Here is a 26720-nt window from a genome sequence, read left to right on the forward strand (position 1 = left end):
TCCTACACACACACACACACACACACACACACACACACACACACACACACACACACACTCACCCTCCCGTCCCCTCTTTCTCCAGGCGCCCCCCCGTCCCCCTCCGCATCCCCAGTCTTTTCATTCATTCATTCAATCATATTTATTGAGCGCTGTGTGCCGAGTACTGTACTAAGCGCTTGGAAAGTACAATACAGCAATAAAGAGAGACAATCCCTTCCCACAACGGGTATACAGTCTGGGGAGCGCGGCGGGGAGACCGACATCGAAGCAAGTAAATGTGCATTAATATTCCAGACTGTGAGCCCGTTGTTGGGTAGGGATTGTCTCTATCTGTTGCCGAATTGTACTTTCCAAGCGCTTAGTACAGTGCTTTGCACACAATAAGCGCTCAATAAATACGATTGAATGAATGAATGAATGAATGAATGAATGAATGAATAATACAAATAGATTTATAAGTATATACATCTGTACGTACAGAGATACAGTACGGAGAAGCAGGGTGGCCTAATGGCAAGAGCCCGGGCTTGGGAGTCAGAGGACGTGGGTTCTAATCCCGACTCCGCCACTTGTCTGCTCTGTGACTTAACTTCTCTGTGCCTCAGTTAACCTCATCTGTAAAATGGGGATTAAGCCTGTGAGCCTCACATGGGACAACCTGATCACTCTATATCCTTCCCAACGCTTAGAACAGTGCTCGGCACATAGTAAGCGTGCTTGGCACATAGTAAGCGCTTAACAAATGCCATCATTATTATTATTATTACTCCGCCACTTGTGTGCTCTGTGACCTCGGGCAAGTCGCTTAACTTACCTGTGCCTCAGTTAACCTCATCTGTAAAATGGGGATTAGGACTGTGAGCCCCACGTGGGACAACCCGATTACCTTGTATCTACCCCAGTGCTTAGAACAGTGCTAGGCACATAGTAAGCGCTTAATAAATACTATCATCATCGTCGTAAGTGCTGTGGGGCGGGGAGAGGGGTGAAGAGGAAAGGGAGCGAGTCCGAGGGGGAGCTAAGGAAAAGACCCCCCTTGCAAGCCCCCTGGCCCCCTCCCTCTGCCCCTCCGCCCCCCGGCCGGCCTGTCCCACGCCCCCTGGCCTCTGGAGGTCGAGGCTGTGGGCGCCGGCTGCCTCCGGACAGGTGTGTCTCCTCCTGCGGGGAGGCCTCCGCCCGCCCCGTGCCCCCTCCTCTCCCGCTTCCATCCTGCCCTTCGCCCCCTGCCCCGCACCAGTGCCAGCTGCGCACCGGGCCGGGCCCCTTCCCTCTCCCCCTTATAGGAGGAAGCAGAGTAGCCTAGTGGATAGAGACCGGGCCTGGAAGTCAGAAGGTCACCTGTCTGCTGTGTGGCCTTGGGCAGGTCACCTAGGCCTCAGTTACCTCATCTGGAAAATGGGGATTGAGACTGTGAACCCCATGCGGGACAGGGACTGTGTCCGGTTCAACTTGTTCGTATCCACCCCAGGGCTCAGTACAGGGCCTGGCACATAGTAAGTGCTTAACAAATGCTGTTATTATTATTATCATTATTATTATTATTATTATTATCCCCCTCCGCGGAGGAGAGTGCTGTCCACTGGATTCCCGGCGGATAGGGAACCAGGCGGGTCTCCATAGGGGACCTCTACCCGGCACCGGCCTGAGGGCTGGGGGGAGAGGGACCGGGGGACAAAGACCGGCCGACCCTCGCCCCCTGCCCCCGGGCCTGCTGCCCCTGGGAGGGATCTTTGAGGTAGTGGATTCCCTCAACCGTTCAGGCTCGACGCTCTGGATGGATCTTGGAGGGCCGGGGGCTGGAAGGGGCGCAGGGGGGGAGAAGAAATATGACTTAGTGGAAAGAGAACGAGCTTGAGAGTCAGAGGACATGAGTTCTAATCCAGACTTGCCACTTGGCTGTGTGACCTTGGGCAAGACACTTCACTTCTCTGTGCCTCAGTCACCTCATCTGTAAAATAGGGATTAAAACGGTGAGCCCCACGAGGAACAGCCTGGTTACCTGTAGCTACCCCAGTGCTTAGAACAGTGCTTGGCACATAGGGCGTAACATACCATAATGTCTATATGTGTAATGTGGGGAGCCGATACCCTCCTGATGTCTTCCCTCTTGCGCTCGATGGATCGGCCTCTTCCCAGTGGCCCGTGAGCGCAGCGGCCACAAAATAGCGGGGAGAAGCAGCGTGACTTAGTGGAAAGAGCCCGGACTTGGGAGTCAGAGGACGTGGGTTCTAATTCCGCCTCTGCCCCTTGTCTGCTGTGTGACCTTGGGCAAATCAGTTCTCTTCTCTGTGCCTCATTTCCCTCATCCGTAAAATGGGGCTTAAGACTGTGAGCCCCACATGGGGCAACCCGATTACCTTGCATCTACCCCAGCGTTTAGAACAGTGCTTGGCACACAGTAAGGGCTTAATAACAATAATAATAATAATAATTTTGGTGTTTGTTAAGCCTACTATGTGCAGAGCACTGTTCTAAGCGCTGGGGTAGATACAGGGTAATCAGATTGTCCCACGTGAGGCTCACAGTTAATCCCCATTTTACAGATGAGGTCACTGAGGCACAGAGAAGTTAAGTGACTTGCCCACAGTCACACAGCTGACAAGTGGCAGCGCCGGGAGTCGAACCCATCATTGTTATTATTACTTTTAAAAGAGATGAGCCAAGCCCTACTGGGATCCGTCCCCCCTTCCCCGGGCCTGGGACCCCACAACCCGGTCCTGACGGATAGCGGGGCCCTCCCCCTCCTCCATTCTCTCGCCCTCTTCCTCTTTTCCCTCCCCACATTCAGTATCTCGTCCCTGCCAGAGATTGGGACCTTTCCCTACTCTCTCCCTTTCCCACAACCCCTCCCTTTCCCTTTTCCCTCCTACTCCCCCCCACCAAGCCCGCACACATACACACACCTAGGTCAGAGCCCTGGCCCACCCGAAGCTGGGCGGCCCCGCGCAGGAAGCAACCAGCTGGCGTTTAAGCGCTTAATACAGTGCTCTGCACACAGTAAGCGCTCAATAAATACGATTGAATGAATTAATGGAGGATAGAAGGTCGGAGGGAGAGAGGCTGGAAGTGGAAAGGGGCGTGAGGAAGTCAACCCGTGCAGGAAAATCGGATTCCCACTTCCTCTTGGGGAGGGAAGGACGAGGGAGGGGGGCACAATGAGGAAAAACCTTTCCCGGTGAGATTCAGTGGGCAAGTCACTTCACTTCTCTGTACCTCAGTTACCACCTCTGTAAAATAGGGATTGAGACTGTGAGCCCCACGCGGGACAGGGATTGGGTCCAACCCGATTTGCTTGTAACCTCCCCAGCGCTTAGTATAATGCCTGGCACAAAGTAAACGTTTAACAAATACCATTATTATTATTAAAAATGGAATAACGGTAAGGCATCTTTAGGCGGCGGGAGGCTAGAAACCCAGATGAAAAAGGAAAAGAATCCTGTTGTCATCATCATTAGCATGTATTGAGCACTCACTGAATGCAGCGCATTGTAGTAAGCGCTCGGAACACGATCAAGAGTTTACAGTCTAAAAAGGAGAGGCAGACGTTTAAATTATAGAGGTGCCCTCGGACAGAACTCAATAATAATAATAATGACATTTGTTAAACGCTATGTGCCAAGCACTGTTCTAAGCGCTGGGGGGTGATACCAGGTAATCAGGTTGTCCCAACATGGGGCTCACAATCTTAATCCCCATTTTACAGATGAGGTAACTGAGGCCCAGAGAAGTTAAGTGACTTGGCAAAAGTCACACAGCCAAGTGGCGGAGTCGGGATTAGACCCACGACCTCTGACTCCCAAGCCCGGGTCTTTCCAATAAATCACGCTCCTTCTCAAATGCTTCCGATGCCCAAGACTCCCCCTGCCCAGACCGTCTGCAATAGGCGGATTCATTTCCCAAGCATCCACCGTGGGAGCGTTTGCAAGAACTGTCATTACGAGGCCTGCCCTCTGGGATTTGGAAAATGGTGCTGGAAAAAGGGAGAGGGGGAAGATTCGCAGTTTTTTTTTTTCTCTCCTGGAAGAAACTGCTCTCACATAGGTGCCCGGCGCGGGAGGCCAAAGCGGCTTCGTGTCCCATTCGAACAGAGAACACTTTGTGTCTACTTAACCACCCTGCGGGGCTCAAACCGCTGCCAACGGATCGCCCTCAACCGCATCAACATGTAATAATAAAACCGGGAATAATGATAATAATAACGGTACTACGTGTTAAGTGCTTATTATATGCCAAGAACTCTGCTCAGCCCTGGGGTCGATGCATCCTCGGGGTGGTTTGAGGACTTTTTTTTAAGGGAGAAGGGGATGGAAACATGATCTATCTTGATTTTCCTTCAGTTTAACCGGACTGTCTCCTTCTTTCCCGCTAACTCCGGAGAAGGTCTCCCAGATCCCTCGAGGAAAATGAAGGTGGCCAGTTGGGGAGGTAATAATAATAATAATGACGTTGGGATTTGTTAACCGCTTACTATGTGCAGAGCACTGTTCTAAACGCTGGGGTAGACGCAGGGGAATCAGGTTGTCCCACGTGGGTCTCACAGTCAATTCCCATTTTACAGATGAGGTAACTGAGGCACAGAGAAGTTAAGAGACTTGCCCACAGTCACACAGCTGACCCCGCCAAGGGTCTGGACGCGGGACTCAGAGAAGTGGGAAAACTGAACGGGATTGGGAGACTCCGAGACTGAAGCAGTGAAAACTCCCGGGGCGCTGGAAATCTAGATTCCGCTGAATTGCAAGATCCGTGAGGTCAGGGATTATGTCTATGAACTCTATAATACTCTCCCACGCGCTTAGTACAGTGTTCCGCACACTGCGGGTGCTCAATAAGTGCGAGTGATTGGTTGGCCGACTGGCTGATTGATTAACCAGTCTTATTTATATTGGTGCCATTGATGCCTTTTACGTGTTTCAATGTCCGTCTCCCCCCTTCTAGACTGTGAGCCCGTTGTAGGCAAGGATTATCTCTGTTGCTGAATTGTACTTTCCGAGCGCTTAGTACAGTGAGCACACAATATTGAGCACACAGTGAGCGCTCAATAAGTACGATTGAATGAATGAATCCTTGGGATAGGCCAGGAAGAATAAACTTCCTGAGGGGAGAATCATGAGTCAATACAGGAGGCGCTCTGGATTCTGTAACTTTATTTATATTAATGTCTGTCTTTCTCTCAGCTCGTTGTGGACAGGGAAAGTGGCTACCAACTCTGTTGTACTCTCCCAAAAGCTTAGTATAGGGCTCTGAGCACAACCAGTAAGCACTCAATAAATATTATTGATTGGTGGATTGTACAGTGCTCTGCACACACAGTAAATGTGATTGAGTGACTGATTAATCGATTGACTAGTGACAGATTCGGGAGTCCTGTGTTCTCCTAGCCCAGTTCACCCCTCAATTGTCCTTCCTTTCAAACAGGCAGAATAATTAACTCTCACATGCATAAACCACTTTGCCCGGAAGGTGATAGAGCAAAAATAGGTGGATACGATTCTGGTTCTAGAGACCCTCAGTTAATTATCCGCCCTGGGTTGATCACGGCGTCTGTTCACACGGTCAGTTCTCAGTTCCCCCAGACTGCGACTTTTATCCAAGCGCTTTTCACTGTTCTGCACATAGTAAACGCTCAATAAATCCCCCTGATGATCGATGATCATCTTTTCTCATCTTCGTTACTTTTTTCTCCGAATCAGGATTTTAGGCTTCTTGTCGGCAGTGCCGGTTGAGATGGGAAGAGGTTGCACTCCCTATCTAACGGGAGTTTGACTTTCTTGTGGATTTCATTCATTCTTTCATTCAAATGTATTTATTGAGCGCTTGCTGTGTGCAGAGTACCGTACTAAGCGTTTGGAAAGTACAATTCAGCAAAAAATAGACAGCCCCTGCCCAAGGCGGGCTCAATCTAGACGGGGGGAGACAAACAGCAAAACAAGCAAACAGGCATCAGTAGCATCAAATAAATAGAATTATAGCTATATACCCATCATTAACAAAATAAATAGAATTATAAACATGTACATGTATACACACAAATGCTGGGAGGAGGGGGTTAGAGCAGAGGGAGCGAGTGGGGGCGAAGGGGAGGGAAGGGGGAGCAGAAGAAAAGGGGGGCTTAGTCCAGGAAGGCCTCCTGGAGGAGGTTCATAAATTCTCAACCCGGCACTACTTGTCTGCTGTGTGACGTTGCGAAAGTCGCGTCCCTTCTCTGGGCCTCAGTTACCTCATCGTTAAACTGGGGATCGAGACCGTGAACCCCATATGGGACAGGGACCCAGTTTGCTTGTATCCATATCAGCGCTTAGTACAGTGCCTGGCACATAGCAGGCCCAGAGCAGCCAGGTCTCCAAGGGACGCCTCCCCACAACCTTGGTCTCCAGGAGGTCGAGCCGACGAGGCGTGTCAAATCTCTGGACGAACTGGTCTTTGCGGATCGACCCATTCGTTGTGTCATCAATGATAGATAATTTTCGTTCATCTCTTACAGTGTGAGACCCCGAAGGGGGCTGAGCAGAACGCGGGGCGTCGGTGCTGACGCAGACCCTCCGTAAGAGAGGCTCACAATTAAAAGTGTAAACTCGTTCATTCATTCATCGCACTTATTGAAAGCTTACTAAGCGCAAAGCACTGTACTAAGCGCTTCGGAGAGCGCAGTATAACAACAAGCAGTCACATGTGTGGCTCAGTGGAAAAAGCCCGGGCTTGGGAGTCAGAGGTCATGGGTTCGAATCCCGGCTCTGCCACTTCTCAGCTGTGTGACTATGGGCAAGTCACTTAACTTCTCTGTGCCTCAGTTACCTCATCTGTAAAATGGGGATTAACTGTGAGCCTCACGTGGGACAACCTGATTACGTGTATCTACCCCAGCGCTTAGAACAGTGCTCTGCACATAGTAAGGGCTTAAACAAATACCAACATTATTATTACTATTCCTATCCGCAACGAGCCCAGTCTAGAGGGGAAGATGGACATGAATATAAAAAATAAATAAACTCTTTGAAGGCAGGGAACGTGTCTACCAACACTGCTTTATCGTGTTCTCCCCAACGCTTAGTACAGTGTTCTACACTCAGTAAGCGCTCAATAAATACCACTGGTAGATTTTTTAAAGAGGGAAATGGAGGGGTGCGGGGGAGAAGAGAACAGGGAAAGAGCCCCAAGAGAAGACCTGTAGAGGGCCATCAGGGAGCACTCTCTCGGCTTCCGTTAACAGGACGCCCCTCCTCCCAATTCAATCATTCAAATATAAGCATCATCATCATAATAATAATAATGTGGTATTTGTTAAGCGCTTGCTATGTGCAAAGCACTGTTCTAAGCGCTGGGGGGTAAAAGGTGATCAGGTTGTCTCGCATGGGGCTCACAGTTTTTAATCCCCATTTTACAGATGAGGTAACTGAGGCACAGAGAAGTTAAGTGACTTGCCCAAAGTCGCACAGCTGGCAAGCGGCAGAGCGGGGATATTGATGATGATGATGGTATTTGTTAAGCACTTACTATGTGTCAAGCACTGTTCTAAGTGCTGAGATAGATACAAGGTAATCAGGGTGGCCCACGTGGGGTTCACAGTCTTAATCCCTATTTTACAAATGAGGGAACTGAGGCACAGAGAAGTTAAGTGACTTACCCAAGGTCACACAGCTAAGTGGCAGAGCCGAGAATAGAACCCACGACCTCTGACTCCCAAACCCGGGCTCTTTCCATTAAGTCATGCTGCTTCTCGACTGAATTGTTTCGATTGAATTGAACTGAACTACTATTGAATAAGTAATACACTGAGCACTCACTCTGCGAAGAGCATTGTACTAAGCGCTTGGGAGGGTAGAATACAATAGAGTAGGTAAGCACGATCCCCGGCCACAAGGAGATCCCTGTCCACAATCTAGAGGGAAGACAGACATTGAAATAAATTATAGCTAGGGGAGCGTTTTCCTGACCAGCTCCCGGGAGCCCCTCCCCTGTCCGCGGGGTAAGGGGATGTGGGCCGCTCTGGGTTCTCGCAAACTCCAAGTTGTCTTGTCCTGACCGGTTCCTGAGCTCTTCAAACCTTCGCTCCGCTCAACGGAGGCAAATAGGAAGAATTAAACTATCGGATTCTGTTCGGGTTAATGTCCAGCAGCTAAGAATAAGGAGTACAAAAGTAAATCCAGAAGCCAGAACTGGAGCTGCCTTGGGCTTGAGCCCTGTCCCCTGTGGCCTTTGAATGAACTTGGGTCAAATATCTCGGACACTCCGATGTCGAGTCTCAGCTGATCCACGTTGATCCGAGTCCACAGGATCCTTGGGCTCCCTCTACGACCCCTCCGCCCCCAGCTTGTAAACTCTAGGGGGACAGGGACTGTAACTTACTTTTAAGGTCCTTTTCACGCGTCTGCCAGAATGCACTGTATATTGCAGGCACTTAATAAATATGTAAATATGAATGAATGGATGAGTGTGTGGATCAATGGGTGGGTGGATGAATAAATGAATGGATGAATTGCTGAATAAATGAATGAATGAATCGATGGGTGGATGGGTAGATGAATAAATAAAGGGAGGAAGGAATATATGAGTGGAAGAAAGTAATTAGGGAAGGAAGGAAGGAAGGAAGGAAGGAAGGAAGGAAGGAAGGAAGGAAGGAAGGAAGGAAGGAAGGAAGGAAGGAAGGAAGGAAGGAAGGAAGGAAGGAAGGAAGGAAGGAAGGAAGGAAGGAAGGAAGGAAGGAAGGAAGGAAGGAAGGAAGGAAGGAAGGAAGGAAGGATGATGGCTATCCAAAACCTAACGGAACAAATCCTTCCTGGTGCTAGATTGAAGTACTGAGGATATTTTGGAGTTCCCTCCATGGCTAACCAAGCCCTGGAAGACCACAAGGAAATCCAAAGTTCCCCGAGATTTCTCCGAGGGAAGAGGCTAACGGATGATTTGGCTCGCTGGTGTCGCCCTTGGCTAATACCCTCTTGAGTCTCTGTTTCCAGGTCTATACAGCTCCCTCGGAGCCTTGGTCCTTTAGGCGTTTACATCTGTGCCACGTCCCTCCCACCCACTCGCTCACTCACTCCCACAGCGCTCCCTACCTTCTTTCACTCCTTCCCCCATCCCTTCTTCTCCGCACTGCCATGTTCCTGGAATGGGGAGAACTTTCTCCAGGCATCCCAACTCTGTTATAGTGTACTCTCCCAACCGTTTAGTACAATGCTCTTCACACAGTCAGCGTTCAATAAATACGACTGATTGATTGATGGATTGATTAATCCCATCCAAAAAGAGCAGGTTGGTCCTGAAATTCCTTAAAGGTCCCCAGATTCACGCCCTTTCCAAAGACCTGGTTCTCCTAGTAGACACCGCTAGAGTCAGGTCCACACTGACCAGTGGACGGTCCCAGTCTGCGGGCGAGGGCTGCCGGGGCGAGCAGAGAGCCGGTCAACGGGCCAGAAATCGAATCCGCGCAACTTGATCTCCTCCCTGAACAATAGATCCCACTCCAACGCAAAGAGGAAATTTCAGCGCTCAACACAGAGCTCGGCATATAATAAATGCTTAACAAATGCCATTACTATTATTATTATCCCGACGGCTGCAGGATCCTGGAGTGGAGAAGGAAGTAGGTGGGGGGAAGCGAGGAGTTCTGAGCCCCGAATCCGGTGAAGAGAAGCCAAGTGTCCGGACTTCCAACCCAGAGACCCTGCCTCTCCCTCCCGCTCCAGGGAGAGCAGGCCTGCATAAACCCGGATACTCGACGGGGCCCTGCACTGGGCCGTGGCATCTGTATTCTCCGGAGTGATTGTCCCTGGACAGCAGGGAGAGTGGGAGGGGTGAGGAGGTAGAGGAAGGAAGAGAGGGAGAGTGTGAGAGTGGAAGGAAAGAGGGAGAGGGAGAGAGAGGGGAGCGGAAGGAGAGAGGGAGAGGGAGGAGGTGGAAGGAGAGAGGGAGGGAGAGAGGGAGAGGAAAGAAGAGAAGGAAGGAAAGAGAGAGGGAGGAAGAAAAGGAAGGGAGGGAGGGAGGAAGGGAGGGAGGGAGAAAAGGAGAAAGGGAGAGAGGGAGGGAAGGAAAAAGGGACAGAGGGAAGAGGGAGAGGAGTCGGGAATAGAGCTTGTTGCCCTAGAAAGGAAATAAGACCCCCATCTCGGGGCCACTGCGGGCTGGAGAAGCCAAACCATTCAGTCTGCGTGAGGCCGAAACAGCTTCTTTCCTCGCTCAGACTGGTGCTTGGGGAGAGCAGAGGACCCTGAGAATCAGACAACCTGGGTTCTAATCCTGGCTCTGTAACTTCTCTGCTGCGAGACCTTGGTCGAGTTACTTAACTTCTTTGCCAATCAGTTTCGTCATGGGCCAAATGGTGATTAAATGTCCGTTCTTTCTCCTGTGAGCCTCATGTAGGACAGGGACTTTGTCGGACCTAATTATCTCGGATCTCCCCCAGTACTTAGAACAACGCCTGACACATAGTAAGAGCTAAGCAAATACCAGTTGTTATTGTTATTATTATTTTAAAAAAAACTTTCGGCCTGAAATAAAGCAAATCTGCATTCAGCTTTGCGGATTTCCCGTGGGGCATCTATCCGACCGTCCCCAGACCAGGGGGTTCTGGCTGGAGGAGGAAGGAAGCGATGTGGCCGTGGGGAGGTCGGGGGCCTTCCTTCGGGAGGCGCCTAAGCCCCCAGGCCCGGTCGAGGAAAAGGAAGAGCCCTTAAAGGCCTCCACTAAGTCCTCTCCCAGGATCCTGCCTTTGCTCCGACCCTTCGGCCCCGGAGCTGCCCAAATGTGCCCGGGCTTTCGAACCAGCCCGTTTCGCTAGGGGAGCGGGGAGTGTCCCTATTTTTCCCGATCGATGGATAGATGTCTGGGCTGAGGACGGGGGAGCCACCCCGGCTCCCGGCCGCCCCTCCACCTCCAGGCGGCCCCGTTCTTCGCTGCCTCGGCGGTATAACCGAGGCCTGAATCGCTGCCAATGCTGCGTGCAAAACCACCGGCGCAGAGTTCTTTATTTGAAACAGAATGGTAACAACAACGAAATAATAGCAATAGGACTGAAGAGACACCATCAGTTTCAACAGTGATGTAGTAATAATCGTAACAACAATACCAATAATGCAAACAACAGCCACAGCTCTACAGACGTTGCCAGCCGGCGGAGAAAGGGTGGGGGGAGTTTGAGCGGGTTCGACCTTTATTTATTTATTTGTTTGCTTATCTTCTATTTCTTGCCTTCCGCTTTGAAAACCCTTCCGGTAAAGAGATGATCGACGAGTCCCGTTACACCAAGCCACGTACCCACGTTCCACCAGCCCACGAACCTACGGAGACGGATAGGCACACCCGGACGAGCGAACGCACACCCATACACACACGCACACTCAGAGTCATACGCAACTTGATTTACACAGAGACACACATGTTTAAACGCCCACGCACAAAGATCCACACCCACATCCATCCGTTCATTCACGCACAACCACTCGTTATGCACATGTAGATTTACACATACAGACACACATGTTCAAACGCCCACGCACACAGATCCATCCGCTCATCCATGCACACCCACTCATTATGCACATAGATTTACATATACAGACACACACGTTCAAATGCCCACGCACAAAGATCCACACCCACATCCATCCGTTCATCCATGCACACCCACTCGTTATGCACATAGCCTTACACATACAGACTCACGTGTTCAAACTCCCACGCACACGGATCTACACCCACATCCATCCGCTCACTCATGCACACACACACGGACACGGACACAGACACACACGGATGCTCGCACTTTCCTCAGGCTACTGGCCGCCGTTCAGAGCCAGCGCTAACGCTAGTATCCCTTGCTTTGGTTTCTGTGGAGTCACGCAGAGGTGGAGGGGGGGCGTGGAGATGTGGGAGAGAAAGAGGAGGAGAAACGAATAAAAGGAATAATAATGAGAATGAGAGTAGCAATGAAAGAATTAAGCAGGTAATAAAAGAGATTCGGGAGGAGAAGGCGCTGAAAGCTTCCTGGGGCAAGGAGACGAGCAGTTCGGCTCTGCTCCAGCAGCCGGAAAGGCGGTTTGGAAATACAGATGTGACCCCATCTGTATCTGCTCGGCAAAGATGCCTCGTTAGCGGGGCTGTTTTCTGGCCCCGGCCTGCTCTCCGTCTTCCAAGGCCCTGCAATCCGCTCGCCCATTTCCTTTTGCGCCGCCTGCCTCGGAGCCCTATATCCGGACTCTCTGGTGGTGGAGAGAAGAAATAAAGAAGTGGGGGGTGGGGGGGGGAAGGGGGACGGGGGCAAGGGGACACCCGTTTCCCTGTGGAATCAAAAGGGAAACCGAGGCACAGTAATTGCTCCTCCAAATCTGGGGGAAGAGTTCTTACCAGGGCCGAGCATGGCACCCCGATGTCTTGAGACCCAACCCCCGATATATACCCCAAAGCCTCCCTAGAAGGATCCTTCTTATCACTGACTCGGCGCCTAGGGAAACGTTTCCTTGTCCCGGCCGGTTTAACTTAATAGGAAAATTATCGGTCTCCGAATCTGCGGGGGTTGGGGAGAGGGATTGTAGGGCGATTGCTTGGGAAATTAAAGAACGAACATGGTCTCCAAGACCCCGGAAGGTCAGGGAGACCCAGACCCTGATGGCGGGGGACGGGGAAATAAGCCTCCAAGGGCTCTGAGGGAGTTGCAGGAGTTGGAAAGAGTTGGGGCGGGGTGAGGAAATGATCAAATTCGGTCCCTTTTTCCCTGGGCTGATGCTTGAAGTCGATTCGCGTTGGTCTGGATGGTCTCCATGGGGATGGAGCGGTTTTCTCCCGCTTCGTCCAAGGGCTTCATCCCCGTTCTCCCCCACTACCCCGGCCACGCTCTCCCACCTAAGTGAGCGGAACCTGGAGTCTCTGCGCTTTCCCAAGGGCCCCTGGCGCTCCCGGCCCGCGGTAGCGAAAGGGTTATGGCCCTTCGGCCCGAGCGCTCCTGAACGCGGGTTTGCATAATAGCTTTATTAGCGAGCTCTTCAAGGTAAGGGTCCAACGGAAACCAGATGTGTAGACGTAAGAACGGCAGGGGAGGAAAGGCTAAGAATAAATGCGGGGGGCGCGGGAGGGCGAGGGGCACACCGCGGATTAACGGGGAGGGGAGAGAGGGATTTGGGAAGAGCTGATGCTGACGGCTGGGAGTTTTCCCCCAACGTTGTTGAATTTTTACAAAGGAAACGCTTCCTAACACGCTCCTTTGAGCCCCTTCCCCCGACAAGACTTGATCTTGAGTCGGGCGGCGCCAAACATTTGGGTCTGGGTTTTCCCACCCACTCTCCCCGTCGCTCCTTCGGAGAGTGGGATATGCCTGGGATGTGAATTATGGGCCACATTTATCATCATTCCGTCATATTACTTCTCTGTCGAGGCAGACTTCAGAAACACCAATCTATAATAATGTGCACCGCATGAGCTATATATAAAGAACACGAATATATATTAGATCACAATATGGTCAAAGTTATATAAAGTAGTCAAACGATATTGGACGCCTAGCAGCCCAAGAAGGGTCTTTCCTCCTTTCTCCTTCTTCCTTTCCCAAATGAGGTTAAATTCATTCAATAGTATTTATTGAGCGCTTATTATGTGCAGAGCACTGAAGTAAGCGCTTGAGCAGCCTCTCGGGGAAGGAGCGAAGAGGAGAGTGGTCGTTTCCCCCACACGCACACCCCCACACCCCCGCCCCAATTTTCCCGATGACTCCGGGCTCCGGGCAATAGCAGCTGAGGTGTTAAGTGGGTCGTTGTCAGCTCGAGAAACGGGCGCGTGGGGTCTCCGGGAGAAGAGCGGGGAAAGGGTTAATGGCCTCTTAAAGGAATAAAGTCCGAAAGGAAGCGAAACATCTGAGTTTCAAGGAGGAGAGGGGAAGGGGTGAGGAGAGAGAGGGTGAGCGGGGACCGGGGAGTGAGGAAGGGAAGAAAAAGAGGGGAAAAAAAGGATGGTAGGGTCCCAGCAGCTGTGCTGCGAAGTCAAAAGTGAAGAGGCCAAAACGAATCGAGTGTGTTATGAGCATGAAATAATTCTCTCTTCCCTGCTCGCTTCTTCCGCCCCACGCGGCTGCCGCAGCCATCCCCTTCCTTCTCCGTCCGAACGTCATGTGTTTTGCTGCGAATTTCAAGCGCACATGAAAAAGAGTGTTCGGGGAGGTGGGGGGAGGTGTTTGCCCAAGTTCTAATTCCCCACCTCCCTGTCATCGTCTATATTCATTGGGGGAGAGTCTGTCTGGGGAAGGGGAGGGAGGTGAGGATCGCCGGGACCTAGAGAGTGGCATCTCTTTAAGAGAGTGGAAGGGGGAAGGGAAGAAAGAGAAAGGGGAGGAAGAGGAAAGAAGAAGAAGGAGGAGGAGGAGGGAAAAAAAAATCAGGTCCCTTTTGCTCTTCAAAACCTTAAGGGGGCTTTAGAGATCTGGTCAACTTTCCGAAACATCTGAATCTTTTTACAGACCTCCCTTCCCTGCCCAGCTGTGCTGCTGCGAGAGGAGAGACAGAGAGAGCGAGGGAGAAAGAGGAGGGGGAGGGAGGGCGCGGAGTGGGCGCACAGAGTACAGCAGCCTCCTCCTCCTCCTCCTCCTCTCTCTCTCTCTCTCTCTCTCGTTGGAAAGGAGACTGGGGGCTCTTTTTCCCCTCCTCTCTCCCCTCCCGATTCAGGCATGAATGCTGAGACTTGTGTTTCTTATTGTGACTCGACGGCTGCTATGGACGCCTACTACAGCCCGGTCTCCCAGAGCCGAGAGACCTCTTCTCCTTTTAGGGCATTTCCAACGAGCGACAAGTTCAGCCCCGCTTTCCTGGCCAGCAAAGGGCAAAGCTTTGGGGAGACCAAGTGCCGGGGTCGCTACACCCCGCAACAGGACTTGGTGGCGCCGCTGGAGAGCGGTGCGGGGCAGGCGCCGAGCGGCGCGGGGGCGCGGGGTTCTTTTAACAAATACCAGCCGCCGCCACAGCCGCCCCAACCTCCGCAGCCGCAGCCTCCCCAGCCTCCGCAGCCGCCCCAGCCTCCGCAGCCCCAGCCGCCGCCGCCGCCGCATCTCTACATGCAAAGAGGATCTTGCAAAACTCCCCCGGACAGCAACCTCAAGGTGCAGGAGGGCAGCGGCGGCGGCCACAACGGAGCCCTGCAGGTCTCTTGTTACGGTGAGTCCGGCGCAACCTTGTCCTCTAAGGGAGGGAGTAGGGGGGAGAAGGTGGGGGTCTGTGGCCTGGGCTGCCGAGGGCCGGAGCCCCTCGTCCTGGGCCAAAAGGGGATTTAGCAGTTCGGTCGAACGGTTCTCTTGGAAGTGGATGGAGGGGCGGAATCTAGTGGGTCCCGAAGAAAAGGGGAACCAACCCGTCTCTGTGCGTCGAACCCCGCTCCGGCCCTAGGCCGGCCCGGGGATAAGAAAACACAATCGAACCGCTTCTTGCTCGTCTTTCCCCGGGGAGCGATTTTTCCTCGAACGGGATGAGCGCCCAAGAGAGGCGGTCACACTCAGATCCCTGAAAAAGCGATCCCGATCCCGGGAGCAGTTTCCCCCGGCGCGGGCCTGAGCCAGATCCGCGCGCGATCCACGTGTGCGGGAAAGTCCGGTGGGCCTCCTCAGCCCCAGAGACACCCGACAGGGAGACCGGAGACTCCTAGGCCCTGGCTGGCTTCTAGCTGGGAGGATGGGGGAGAGGCCCAAGGAGCGGAAGATAGAGATCGGGGTCTCCCCGAAAGTTCCTCGCCAGCTGTATCTCTCGTCCCATTGTTGCTCGGAACAATAGCTCCAGATTGTGCCAAGAGGGGAGGAAAACGGCGGAGACGATCCACAACGGCAAGGGAAGGGATGGAGAGAGAGAGAGAAGCCTTCCCCCGCCTGTGTGACTGGGGCAGTGGAGGTCAAGAGGATCACTGAGCGCTTTCTTTCTCCGGGAAAGTCTGGTTAGGTTTCTGTCTTGTCTCCGCTGCTTCCCTGCCTCTCTCCATCTCCAGCCCGGCCCGTTCCCACGACCCTGCGCTCGTCCTGGAGTCCCGCGCTCTGGATGTCTCCGGTCCTCCCGGTCAGAGAGTAGGGCCCGGGCATCCCCTCACTTCCCCTGACCTCGTTCTAGCCCGGCCGGGATGAGCCAGGGTTGGGGGAGCCATAGAGGAGCGGGAAGGCCAGAATTTTACCTAGGCGGTAGGTGGGCCTCTGGATCCCGGCCCCGTCCCCCTACCCAGGCGGGAGGCCTGAGTGGAGAAGCTCCGAGGCCCCTGGGTCACTTCGGACCCCGATCCCAGTTCCCAAGAAAGGAGCTCTTAGAGGTCTTTTCCGGCCGCCCCACGGGTCGGCAGAGGAAGGACAGCCAGGCCCAGAGGCGATTTTGTAAAAGTACTATAAACCTATTTCGGTGGGTGCTTACCGCTCCACTTAGGAGTTAGTTGAGGGGTTGCGTTTTTGTGGTCTCGTCGCCCTCAGGAGAGAGAGTACAAGGGGATCACCGCGCTCCGCTTCATGTGCCCATTATGCAGGGGCTCTGCGGCCTGGTGCTCGCCCGACACTTGCCCTTCCCTAAGCGAGCCAGGCGGAGAGCTGCCCGGATAGGTCTTAGCCTAGGGACGGGACCCCAAAGACGGGAGAAGACGGAGCTCGGCTGGGATGGTTGGATTTAGGCCTCCCGGGAGCAAACAGCATATATGCTGCTTCTTGCCTCACAAAATGAGCACACAATACACACTCACACACACACACACATCGAGCCACACTTGGGTATAAAGATATCCACAATTCTAGGACACGCAAATACACGGTGACCCCGATCTCACCCCCTTCCACACCTACACACTACAAACATGCAGTGGTACACAAACACACTCATCTCATCCCCGGGTCCTCTCGGTGCCTTAGCTTGGCCGTTTCTCTGCGGAGCCCCGCCGGGACTGGAGCAGGCCGAAGGGGGTATTTTCAGACCTGGGATCCCGGCCTTCTACTCCTACCGTTCCCTTTGCCTTCTCCTCACCCTTCTTGACACCTTCTCCCTTATTCTCCATCCTTCCCCGGTCGGCCTGGCCGACGCGGGTCTTCCTAGGTGCCCTGGCCTAGAGCTCAGTTCCCAGAAGGGCCCGAAGTTAAGGGCAAGCCGGATCCCGATCCTCGGGATCGGCGGCCCATCGCTCCATCGCTACTCGGAAGGAGCGAGAAGTAACTTCCAGGCAGGGGCCTGGGCTCTTCGGATCCCCGCGGCCTGAGGTCAGCTATCAGTTCCAGGGAACCTTTGTAACTGTAACACCCCCCCCCCTTTTTTTCCCTTTTTCTTCTTTTCAATTCGTCTGCGTCGCCTCATTTGGACCTTAGTTTTATGTTTTCAAACTTGTTCTTTCGATCAAAAATATTTTCCCTCACGGTCCTCTGGGCTCTCCTGTCCTTTACCTTGGACATTGACCTTGACCTTCTTCCTCTAATGACCAGGCGCTATGGCCGGACCTGACTCTGGGCACCTCCACTTATTACATTTACAGGTGGCCTTCAGAGCCTTGGGGGAGGCCGAGGGGGTCGGGTGGGAGTTAGATCTTATTTTTCAACCGTGAAGAATCCCTGTTCCTCGCCTCCAGAGCGGGCCTCCTAACGGGCACCGTTTACCCGGTCACTGGAAGCCGGGGATGGGGGAGCAGGTGGGCGTTCGAAAGGCGAGGTCCAACCACGGGGTTTGAGCTTGGACGAATCCCGGGGAAACCGATTTGATTTGCGGCCATAGCTAGCCGGCTGGTGGAATCCTTAACTTCTAGACAGACACCAGGGGGCCGCCAGGCTCGGAATCCTCGGCTCCGCGGCAGAAAGCCACGAACAGTTCGAAGAATATTCAGTTTTCAGCATCTCTTTTCTCCCGGACCCGTCGACAGCACGTGTCTGAAAAGTCTGTCCCGGGAGACGGCCGTTGCTCCTTCACCTTAGAGATGGGTAAACTGAGGCCGGACAGGAGCAGAGGGGCTCGCACCACGAGGCCGTGCTGGCGCAAGGGTCGGATCCAGACACCGGGGATCCGGCCAGGTTGCGGCCTTTTGAATTTCCCGTCTTCCCTGATGCATTTTCCCACAGTTGCATCGGACCACGCCGCGCTTTGCGGCGTTCCGGAAAAGATAGGAATAGAGAGGCCTTTCTCTGGCTCCCGAGGGGAGCTTCCTGGGAGGCCGCGGGGCCTTGGGCGCCCCACGCTCCCTTCCCCTCTCCATCGTGGGCCTCATCCGCCTGGAGAACTCAGGCCGTTCCCTTAACCAGTTCCCTCCCCTCCCCTTCCTCCTTCCTTCCCTCCATCCCCCTTCACCTCCCTCCTCCCCTCCCGGCTCCTCGCGTAGGGACCGCATTGTGGGGAGCCCGTCTGTGGCCCCAATCCGTCCATCCGATGGGTTGGTACATTGACCTAACCCCTCGGCTTCCCCTGCGGGACCCGGGCCCGTAGAGAGCGTCCTTCTCGCAAACCTGTTGCCACCCGCAGGAGGAGAGAAGCCCAACTGGAACGCAGTTGGGGGTGCTTTCCATTCCCCCGTCCCTCGCCCCGTCCCTCGCCCCTCTCTACCCCGAGGTCACCCCAGTCTGGAGGCGACCTTCACCGGTTCTCGGCTGGAACCCCTTTTTCTTCGGGATGGATCTCCGCCTTGCTCCTTCCCGGTTCTGAAGGATGACCTCCAGACTCGGGGCTTCCCCTCCTCCTGCCGCCTCTCCGGGGCGATTTTGGGTGGGTGTAGAGCAAGGCGCTCAAAAATGGCACCCGGGAGAGAGCAGGGGAACGAAAGGGATGAGCAGGGGTCGGTGAGGGCGCGCACATCATTATCGATTCAAGCGGTCCCGTTCCTCCCCTTCCTTTAATCAAACCTCCATCGACTCCGGCTGCATGAATTCCCGGATCCTTATCTAGCCCTTCATCTGAACCCTAACCTCTCCTCCGCCGCCCTTCCCTCGTTTCTCCCTCCAAACCGGCCGCTCCGGGAAAAGCTCCGAAAGACTTTTGTCAACTGGGCACAAGTGTCCGGGTCGGAGCGACGAAACACACAATCACACACCCTCCAACGAGACGAAACAAGGAGCCCCCGGCGCAGCAGCGGGGCCCGGTGCGCAAAGCTGCGCCTGGCCGCCTGGGGAGGAAGAGGAGGGCGAGGAGAAGGAGAAGGACAGAGAGGAGGAGGAGGAGGAGGAAGAAGAGGAGGAGGAGAGGAGAAGGACGAGGAGGAAAAGGTCGAAGAGGAGGAAAGCCTGCGAGAGCCCCCGGGGCAGATGGGAGGGGAGACACGTCAAAGTCGGAGACACAGTATTTCCAAACGACTTTTAAAATGTCATGTGGATCCCATCAACGTGGCTCCCCGCATGACCAGATTTCCCGAGAGACATTTCTCGAAATGTCTCGAATTAAACCGATAGGCAGCGCCGATCACGTTTCCCCGGGCACTGAGAGCGGGAGCCAAACCTGGGGTCACCAAAGAGGAGTGGGGTTGATCTTGCCTTTGTGCCGAGTCGTTCTCGATTCTCTCTCTGAGCATTGAGGGCAGGAGCCAAGCCTGGGGTCACCAAAGAGGAGTGGGGTTGATCTTGCCTTTGTGCCGAGCCGTTCTCGATTCTCTCTCTGACTTTCGGCTCAGTGGATTTGGGTTTGACACTCCATCCGACGTTCGTCTGTGACACCTGAACGACGAACGCGTTCGAATTCTCTCATCTCCAAAGAGGCAAATTCCACGAATCAAAGGTCTTGACTGGGGGCATTTCGGAAATCCTTTTGGCGGTGGCTGTAAGGTTAGGATTTTTTTTTTTAATCGATCAAATCAGTAGAAAGTTGAGAAGAGTGAAACAGGGATTCCCCCAACTCTACACATACACAGTTACTTAATGATGACAATCAGATCTGGCTATCAGTCCCCACTCCCATCTCAAAGATGAAAAGGTTTGTTGCATAAAGGAAACATTTTTCGTTCGCCCGCAGCACCCATAAGTGTGTACGTGTATGTGTGTGTGCGCGCGTGTGGGTGTCCGTTTGTCCATATGTGCGTGTCCTCGGCCCTCAGCTCTTCTATTTCCTGGGCAGACCTTACCAGCTCATTGTTTTTTCTGTTTAATTTTGTTGGAAGTTACGAATTATTCCCGAAACGGGAACAGACCATTAAGGAAAAAAAGAAGGAAAAAAAGACCAAGATATCTATTTTGGGCTTTTAAATAAATAAACACATTTCTTCTCAACAATTTCCGAATGATTTTTCTCCCGTCTGTAGTTGTGAAAACATGCAGAAGAGATGGTCGAGTCCAAGTATCCCGCTGGTATTGGTGGGAGAGCGAAGTGGGTGTGAGTGTGCGTGTGTTTGTATGTGTGTGTGTGTGCGCGCGTGCGGGTGTGTGTCTCTGTTGTATTTTGTGTGTCCGTGTCCGTGGTGTGGACGCTGTCTGACGGTAAGAATAAACTTAAGTCTGGCCAGTCATGTCTGTAAGAAACCACATAAAAAATTGTGTATAAAAATATATTTGCATATACATAATATATATGTGTGTGTTTGTGTGTGTATATATATACTATTTTACGTATATATATACAAATTTACTTATATATGAATATTAATATATATATACAGGAAATCTGTGATTTACGGGACACGAAGATAATATTATAAAACACGGAGCCACTTCAGGGAAACACGTTAAAGCGCCATGAATAAAAAGGGTGACGCAGTTCCTGAAAATTTCCATTTCAGACGACATCAGTTGTTTGCGTTTAAGAAAAATGTACCACTTTCGCCTTGGGGGTCTTTGTCTCTGGCTCTAGATCATCTAAATCCCGATGGGTCTAGAGCCTAGAGCTTGGGCGTGAGTGTGCGGGTTGCAAAGGATAAATGAGAAGGGCGGTTCCTGGCTCGGGGGTCTGAGGATGGGGATGTGCGGGAGCCGAGGGGTGTTGGCGTGGGCGCAGCGTGTTGCGCCTCAAGTCTGATAGCGCCGCTCCAGAGGTTTTTGCTTCTTGTTCACGGGCGCCCTGAGTCGGAGCCTAAAAGTCTCGCCGAGAATTGGTCGGGGCCGGACTTGGGGCATTTCCCGCTACCGGGGCCTCTCCCGGGGCCGAAGACGGGCCCTACCGGTCCCGACCTCTCCGCATTGTCAGGGGAGAGGCGTTATAGAGAGCTCAAGGCTGGCCAGGTGTTCGGCCGAATCTTCTCCGGCGGCTCCTTCAGCTCTGCCTGACTCCACAGACCGGAGACTGAGCGAGATGTGGGGTCCAAGACGCTCCGAAAGCCAGGGAGGAGGACCAAGCCAAGTCACTTAATTTCTCGATGCCTCAGTTTCCTCCTCTGTAAAATGGGGGCTAGATACCTGCTCTCCCTACCCCCTTGGAGTGTGAGTCCCGTAAGAGTCAGGGACTGTGTTTGAACTGATTTTATTGTATCTTAACCCAATACAATTCGGCCCAGTGTTGGGCACATAATAAGCGCGTTACGAAGAGCGCAATTATTATTGCTAGACTTGGGGAAAGAGGCCCCCAGGCATCCGGAACATCCAGCCCCACACTGTCCGGCCCGCTCTGTCCCTGGAGGGACAAGGAATTATTCTGGAAGGAAAGGGATGACCCGGCTTGGGCTCTGCTCGCCTGACCTCGGAGAGCGCCTGGTTGTGGCTTCGTTTATCGATGGCCTGCGGGCTCTGGGCCGACATCCATCTAAACTCAACAGTCGATCGATCAATCATATTTACTGAGGGCTTACTGTGTGCAGAGCACTGGACCAAGCGCTTGGGAGAGTACAGTGCAACAGAGATGGAAGACACCTTCCCTTCCCACAGAGAACTTCCTCAACCAGACCTCTGACTGCCCTTTCCTTCCTAGCTCCCTCGAGGAGCAGGAGAGGTGGCGAACTGTGCTCTCCCCATTTTACAGCCGGAAGACTGAGGAAGACAGGCTGGGCCTCGAACCCAGAACTCCAGACTCAAACGGTGGCCGTTTCTGGGGAGGACACCTGCCTCCGGCGGAAGGTGACCTTGTAGGCAGGCGAGACATTGGGTCCCCCTTCCTGTCATCTGGACGGTGACCTTTTGACCTGTCCATCCAAGGCAGTCCGTAAGAGGAGAGAAGAGGGACTTGGGGTAGCCCCCTGAGAAGGAGGAGGAGGAGAGGAAAGGCAGGGCGCTCCGTCCAGAGTTATCCAAAGCTGCGCCTCCCTCGCTAGAGGTGCGAACCGAGCAGGATGCAGGCCTTATGGTGACCGGCTCTCCAGCCCTGCTGCAGATGTTCCCTCGGCTCCCATAGCGGTGAGCCTAAGTGCGCGCAAAGCACTGGACAAATCGTTGGGAAAATATGGGCCTTTGAGCGTTAGACAGGGCCCAAGACCCTCAGAGGGCTGCAAAAATGAGCTAAAAGGTGCAGCAGGCTGCTGTGGCGAGGAGAGAGGAGCGTTTCGTCTTCCCGAGCGCTCTGTGCTGCAGCGGGTGAGGGGAGAGGGGTAAGAAGTGGGGATACCGGGGGTGACGCCGCCGCCGCCGCCGCCGCCGCCGCCGCTTCCGCGGCTTGGTTTTTGGGCCATGTCTGCCGCTCAAACCCTCCACCAGCAGCCCCGGCCCCACATTCCCGGCCCCGCAGCTCCGGCCAGCCGGTTCTGCCCCACAGCCCCCGCAGTTAGGCCTCGACCGCACAGTCCCAAACGGACAGCCCTGGCCCGTCAACCCCAGCCGGACAGCCACGACCGGACAGCCCCAGCTGGTCAGCCCCAGCCGGACGGCCTTAGCCGGTCAGCCTCAGCTCGACCAACACGATCGGACAGACCCAGCCCGTCAACGTCAGCCGGTCAGCCCCGTCCAGGCAGCCCTGCGGGGACAATCCGGGGGAGCTCAGCACGACCGGGCAGGGGGCCGCTGGTGAGGAGAGCAGGGGAGCTGGAGCCGAGAGGAACTCCTTCACTGGGGGGCGGGGAAGGGGACAGGGAAGAAGGGACCCTTCGTTGGGGTCGGGGTCGCAGCTGGAGAAGCTGCCGCGGTTCTCTCGAACCAACGTTAAACCGGGTGGTCAACGGGAGCCGGCCTTCTCTCGCCCTCCCACCGGGCTGAGGGTTGGGATTGAGGGTGGGGGATTCCAGAGGATTCCTAAGAGTCGCCGCCGGGGTCGGGGGTGGGAGGTGGGCTAGCTCCCTGCCGGCCCAGGGAGTGTAGGGATGGAGAAGGAAATTGGAGCGATTCTTGAGAATTTTCCTGGTCTTTCCTCCCCGGGCCGCAGGGCCAGCAGGAATCTCTTCTCCATCGGCTAGAGGGAGGCCAACGAGGGTTTGTGACTGTGTGCGTGTGCGGGCACTGGGGTGCCGGTCTGTGAATGAGCGAGAATAGGAGTTCATCCCTGATCGGGTGAATGTGCGTGTGCATATGTGTGTGCAGGAGAGTGGGTGACTGTGTTGGAGACAGGGGAATGGATTGGTGGACTTGAAGATATCCACTCCCCCTACACACACACACACACACACACACATTCACACACACACTGCTTTCTCCTCCTCATCCCCCCACACTCTTTTTTTCTCGAAAGCAGGGTTTGAGGCCCCAAACCCCTCTCCCTCCTTCACGGGTCAATTAATCAATCAGTGATACTGATTGAGCGCCTACCGTACGAACAACATTTTACAAAGCGCTTGGGAGACTACGATAGAATAAGCAGAGTCGACCCCTGCCCCTAAGGATGAAAGATGAGGGCATTTACCAGCCACGAAGAGATCCGTGGGATGGCGAGAGAGAGAGAGAGAGAGGGACAGAGAGAACTGTACATGTCAAGCTGCCTTCTCTTTTGGTCATTTTTCTAAGCCCCTTTTACATAAATATCCGTGTCTTCCCTTGGCTCCCTATCCTTTCCCCTATCGCCTCTACGGCTGGACCCCGTTCACCAGTGTGTGTGCCCGGCCCTTCCCTCCCTGGGGCACCCGCACGACCTCCATCGCTGACCCCGCTAGAACTGGGCTCCTGTCTGGGCTAAAGGAATCCGCTGGAGTCCGGGAAGAGGATCCAGGCGTTTCCTTCTCCTTTGGCCCAGCTGTTCCTAGGTGTCCCTCAAATCCCATTTCGTACCGGGATCAATGCAGACCGCCAGGGCTCCCCTGACAGAAGGGATGGCCCGGCCCCTGCCCCCTGCCCTTTGCCCCCCTGCCCTCTGCCCTCTTCCTCTAACTGGTCCGTGATTTGGAGGAGCAAGAAGGACCCATCATATGTCCAAAGACGGGCCCCTGGGGAAGAGGCCGAAAGCAAGATTGCCTGTGCGGCGGATCTCCGTTCTCTGAGTGTGCCGGGATGGCTGTGTTTCTGTATGTAACCAGTAGATCAGGTTCATGTGTGATATCTCTGGTCATGCCTCTGTGGTCTTGTGTTTGTGGACATGTGTTTACTGTTTTTCTGGGTGAATCTGTGTGTGTGTGTGTGTGTGTATTTCTGTATTTGTGTGCGTGTGTCTGAAGGGATGTGTTTAAGATGGACTGTGTGTACTAGAAGATCCAGGAGGCCTTCCCAGACTGAGCCCCCTTTTCCTCTGCTTCTCCTCCCCTCCCTTTCGCCCTCTGCTCTACCCCCCTACCCGCCCCACAGCACTTGTGCATATTTGTCCATATTTATTATTTTATTAATGGTGAATATATCTATAATTTTATTTATTTATTTTGACGCTATTGATGCCTGTCTACTTGTTTTGTTTTGTTGTCCGTCTCCCCCCTTCTAGACTGTGAGCTCTTTCTTGGGGAGGGAGTTCCTATCTGTTGCCGGATTGTACTTTCCAAGCGCTTAGTACAGTGCTCTGCCCACAGTAAGCGCTCAATAAATACGATTGAGTGAATGCGAAAGGATGTCTGAGGGTGGGTATGCAAGAGCGGCGTCTATGTAATAATAATGGCATTTGTTAAACGCTTACTATGTGCCAAGCACTGTTCTAAGCGCTGGGGGGATACAGGGTAATCAGGTCGTCCCACATGGGGCTCACAGTCCTAATCCCCATTTTACAGATGAGGGAACTGAGGCACCGAGAAGTCAAGTGACTTATCCAAAGTCACACAGCTGACAAGTGGTGGAGCCGGGATAATAATTTGGGTATTTGTTAAGCGCTTACTATGTGCAGAGCACTGTTCTAAGCGCTGGGGTAGATACAGGGTTAGCAGGTTGTCCCCCGTGAGGCTCACAGTCTTAATCCCCATTTTACAGATGAGGTCACTGAGGCACCGAGAAGTGAAGTGACTTGCCCATAGTCACACAGCTGACAAGTGGCAGAACCGGGATTAGAACCCATGACCTCCGACTCCCAAACCTGAGGTCTTGCCCCTGAGCCACGCTGCTTCTCTCAGTGCTGTGTGTGTGCAAGTATGTATAAGGCTGTCTATTCTGCATACGTGTGCCTCAGGGTGTCTGTGTGTGTGCGGGCAGTGTTTCTGAGTTCCCCGGCTAGGGAGCGGACCCACAACCGGATGGTCGGGAGGGTCCAACCCCCGGCCCTGTGTCAGTCCTGCCTTCCCCTGCCGAGGCTCCCGGCCGGAGGGACGCTCACTCAGAAAGAGGTCGCCGCTTTTACCGGGCGCCATCCTGGCCTCCCTGCCCCCAGTCCCTCAGATCCCGGTCCTCTCCCCGTCCCGCCTTCCCAGCTCTTCACAGTGTCCGGGCCCGGCCTCCGCGGAGTGCCCGGCCGCCACTCCCTCCTCCCCCTAACTAGGGAGCCCGGACAACCAGACCCCTCGTCAGCCACCCCGCTGACAGGTAGGTAGGTATTCCCCAGACAGTCACACTCCGGACAACCCACATCTCGGATAATCACAGCCCGGACGATCCACACCTCTGACAGTCACAGCCCGGACAGTCACACCTTGAACGGTCACTGCCCTGACAGCCACATGCCGGGCGGTCACACCTGGACCGCCACTCCCTCAACAGCCACACCCCTGACAACCACTCCCCGGACTGTCACACCCTGGACCGTCACAATCCAGATGGCCACTCCCCGGACAACTACATGTCACCCAGTCACATTCTGGATGGTCACAGCCAGGACAGCCACCCTCCCCCCGGACAGTCACACCCCGGACAACCACAACCTGGACGGTCACACTCCAGATAGCCACACCCAGGAAAGACACCTCCTGGACGGTCACTCCCCGGACAGCCACACTCTGGTCAGTCTCACCCGGGATGGTCGCACTCCAGACAATAACAGTAACTCTCCAGACAATCACACCCCGGACTCGAAGAGTCATACCTCGGAAGGTCACACCTCGGACAGTCACATCCCAGACAGCCACAGCCTGGACGGTCAAACCTCGAATAGCCAAAACCTGGACAACCACACCCTGACAGTTCCACCTGGGCCCTAAACCTGCAATTCCCTGATCAGAATCTTTCTTCTCCCCCCACCCCGCCCCCATTCCTGGCCCTCCCACTTCTCATCACCCTTCATTCTGTCCTGCCCTGCAGGGGCACAGAGACCCAGCCCAGGGGTGCTAACATGATTAACCTCTGTGTTTAGAACAGTGTTTGCAGCAAAATAAGCATTTAGCAAATACCACAATTATTATTGTATTTATCAGAGGTTAGTCAGGGAAGGCTCCTTACAGAAGATATGATTTTAATAGGGCTTTGAATATGGGGAAAGTGGTGATCTGTAGTCTATGAAAGAGAAGGGGGTTCCAGTCAGAAGGGAGTGCGATATTAAGGGGTGGTCGAGGAGAGGTGAAATCAAGGCACAGTCGGTAGGCTGGTGTGCGAAGAGTGAAGGTTTTTGTTTTTCTACGAGACTTCTTATTGCTTCTGATTAATGCACCTT

The 26720-nt window shown here is 53.8% G+C and overlaps 1 protein-coding gene across 1 annotated transcript in view; it reads left to right on the plus strand.

Annotated features, from left to right (window-relative positions):
• The first annotated feature begins 14587 nt into the window (after nucleotides 1–14587).
• Nucleotides 14588–26720, plus strand: part of ALX4 (ALX homeobox 4) — a 58586-nt gene continuing 46453 nt past the window's right edge. Inside the window, exon 1 of the mRNA XM_029061174.2 lies at nucleotides 14588–15128. Within this exon, the coding sequence (XP_028917007.1) occupies nucleotides 14645–15128 (484 nt within the window). The 5' untranslated portion in view covers nucleotides 14588–14644. The remainder of the gene's footprint in view (nucleotides 15129–26720) is intronic.

The sequence above is a fragment of the Ornithorhynchus anatinus genome, chromosome 3 (genome assembly GCF_004115215.2).
Source record: "Ornithorhynchus anatinus isolate Pmale09 chromosome 3, mOrnAna1.pri.v4, whole genome shotgun sequence".
Taxonomy (NCBI): Eukaryota; Metazoa; Chordata; class Mammalia; order Monotremata; family Ornithorhynchidae; genus Ornithorhynchus; species Ornithorhynchus anatinus.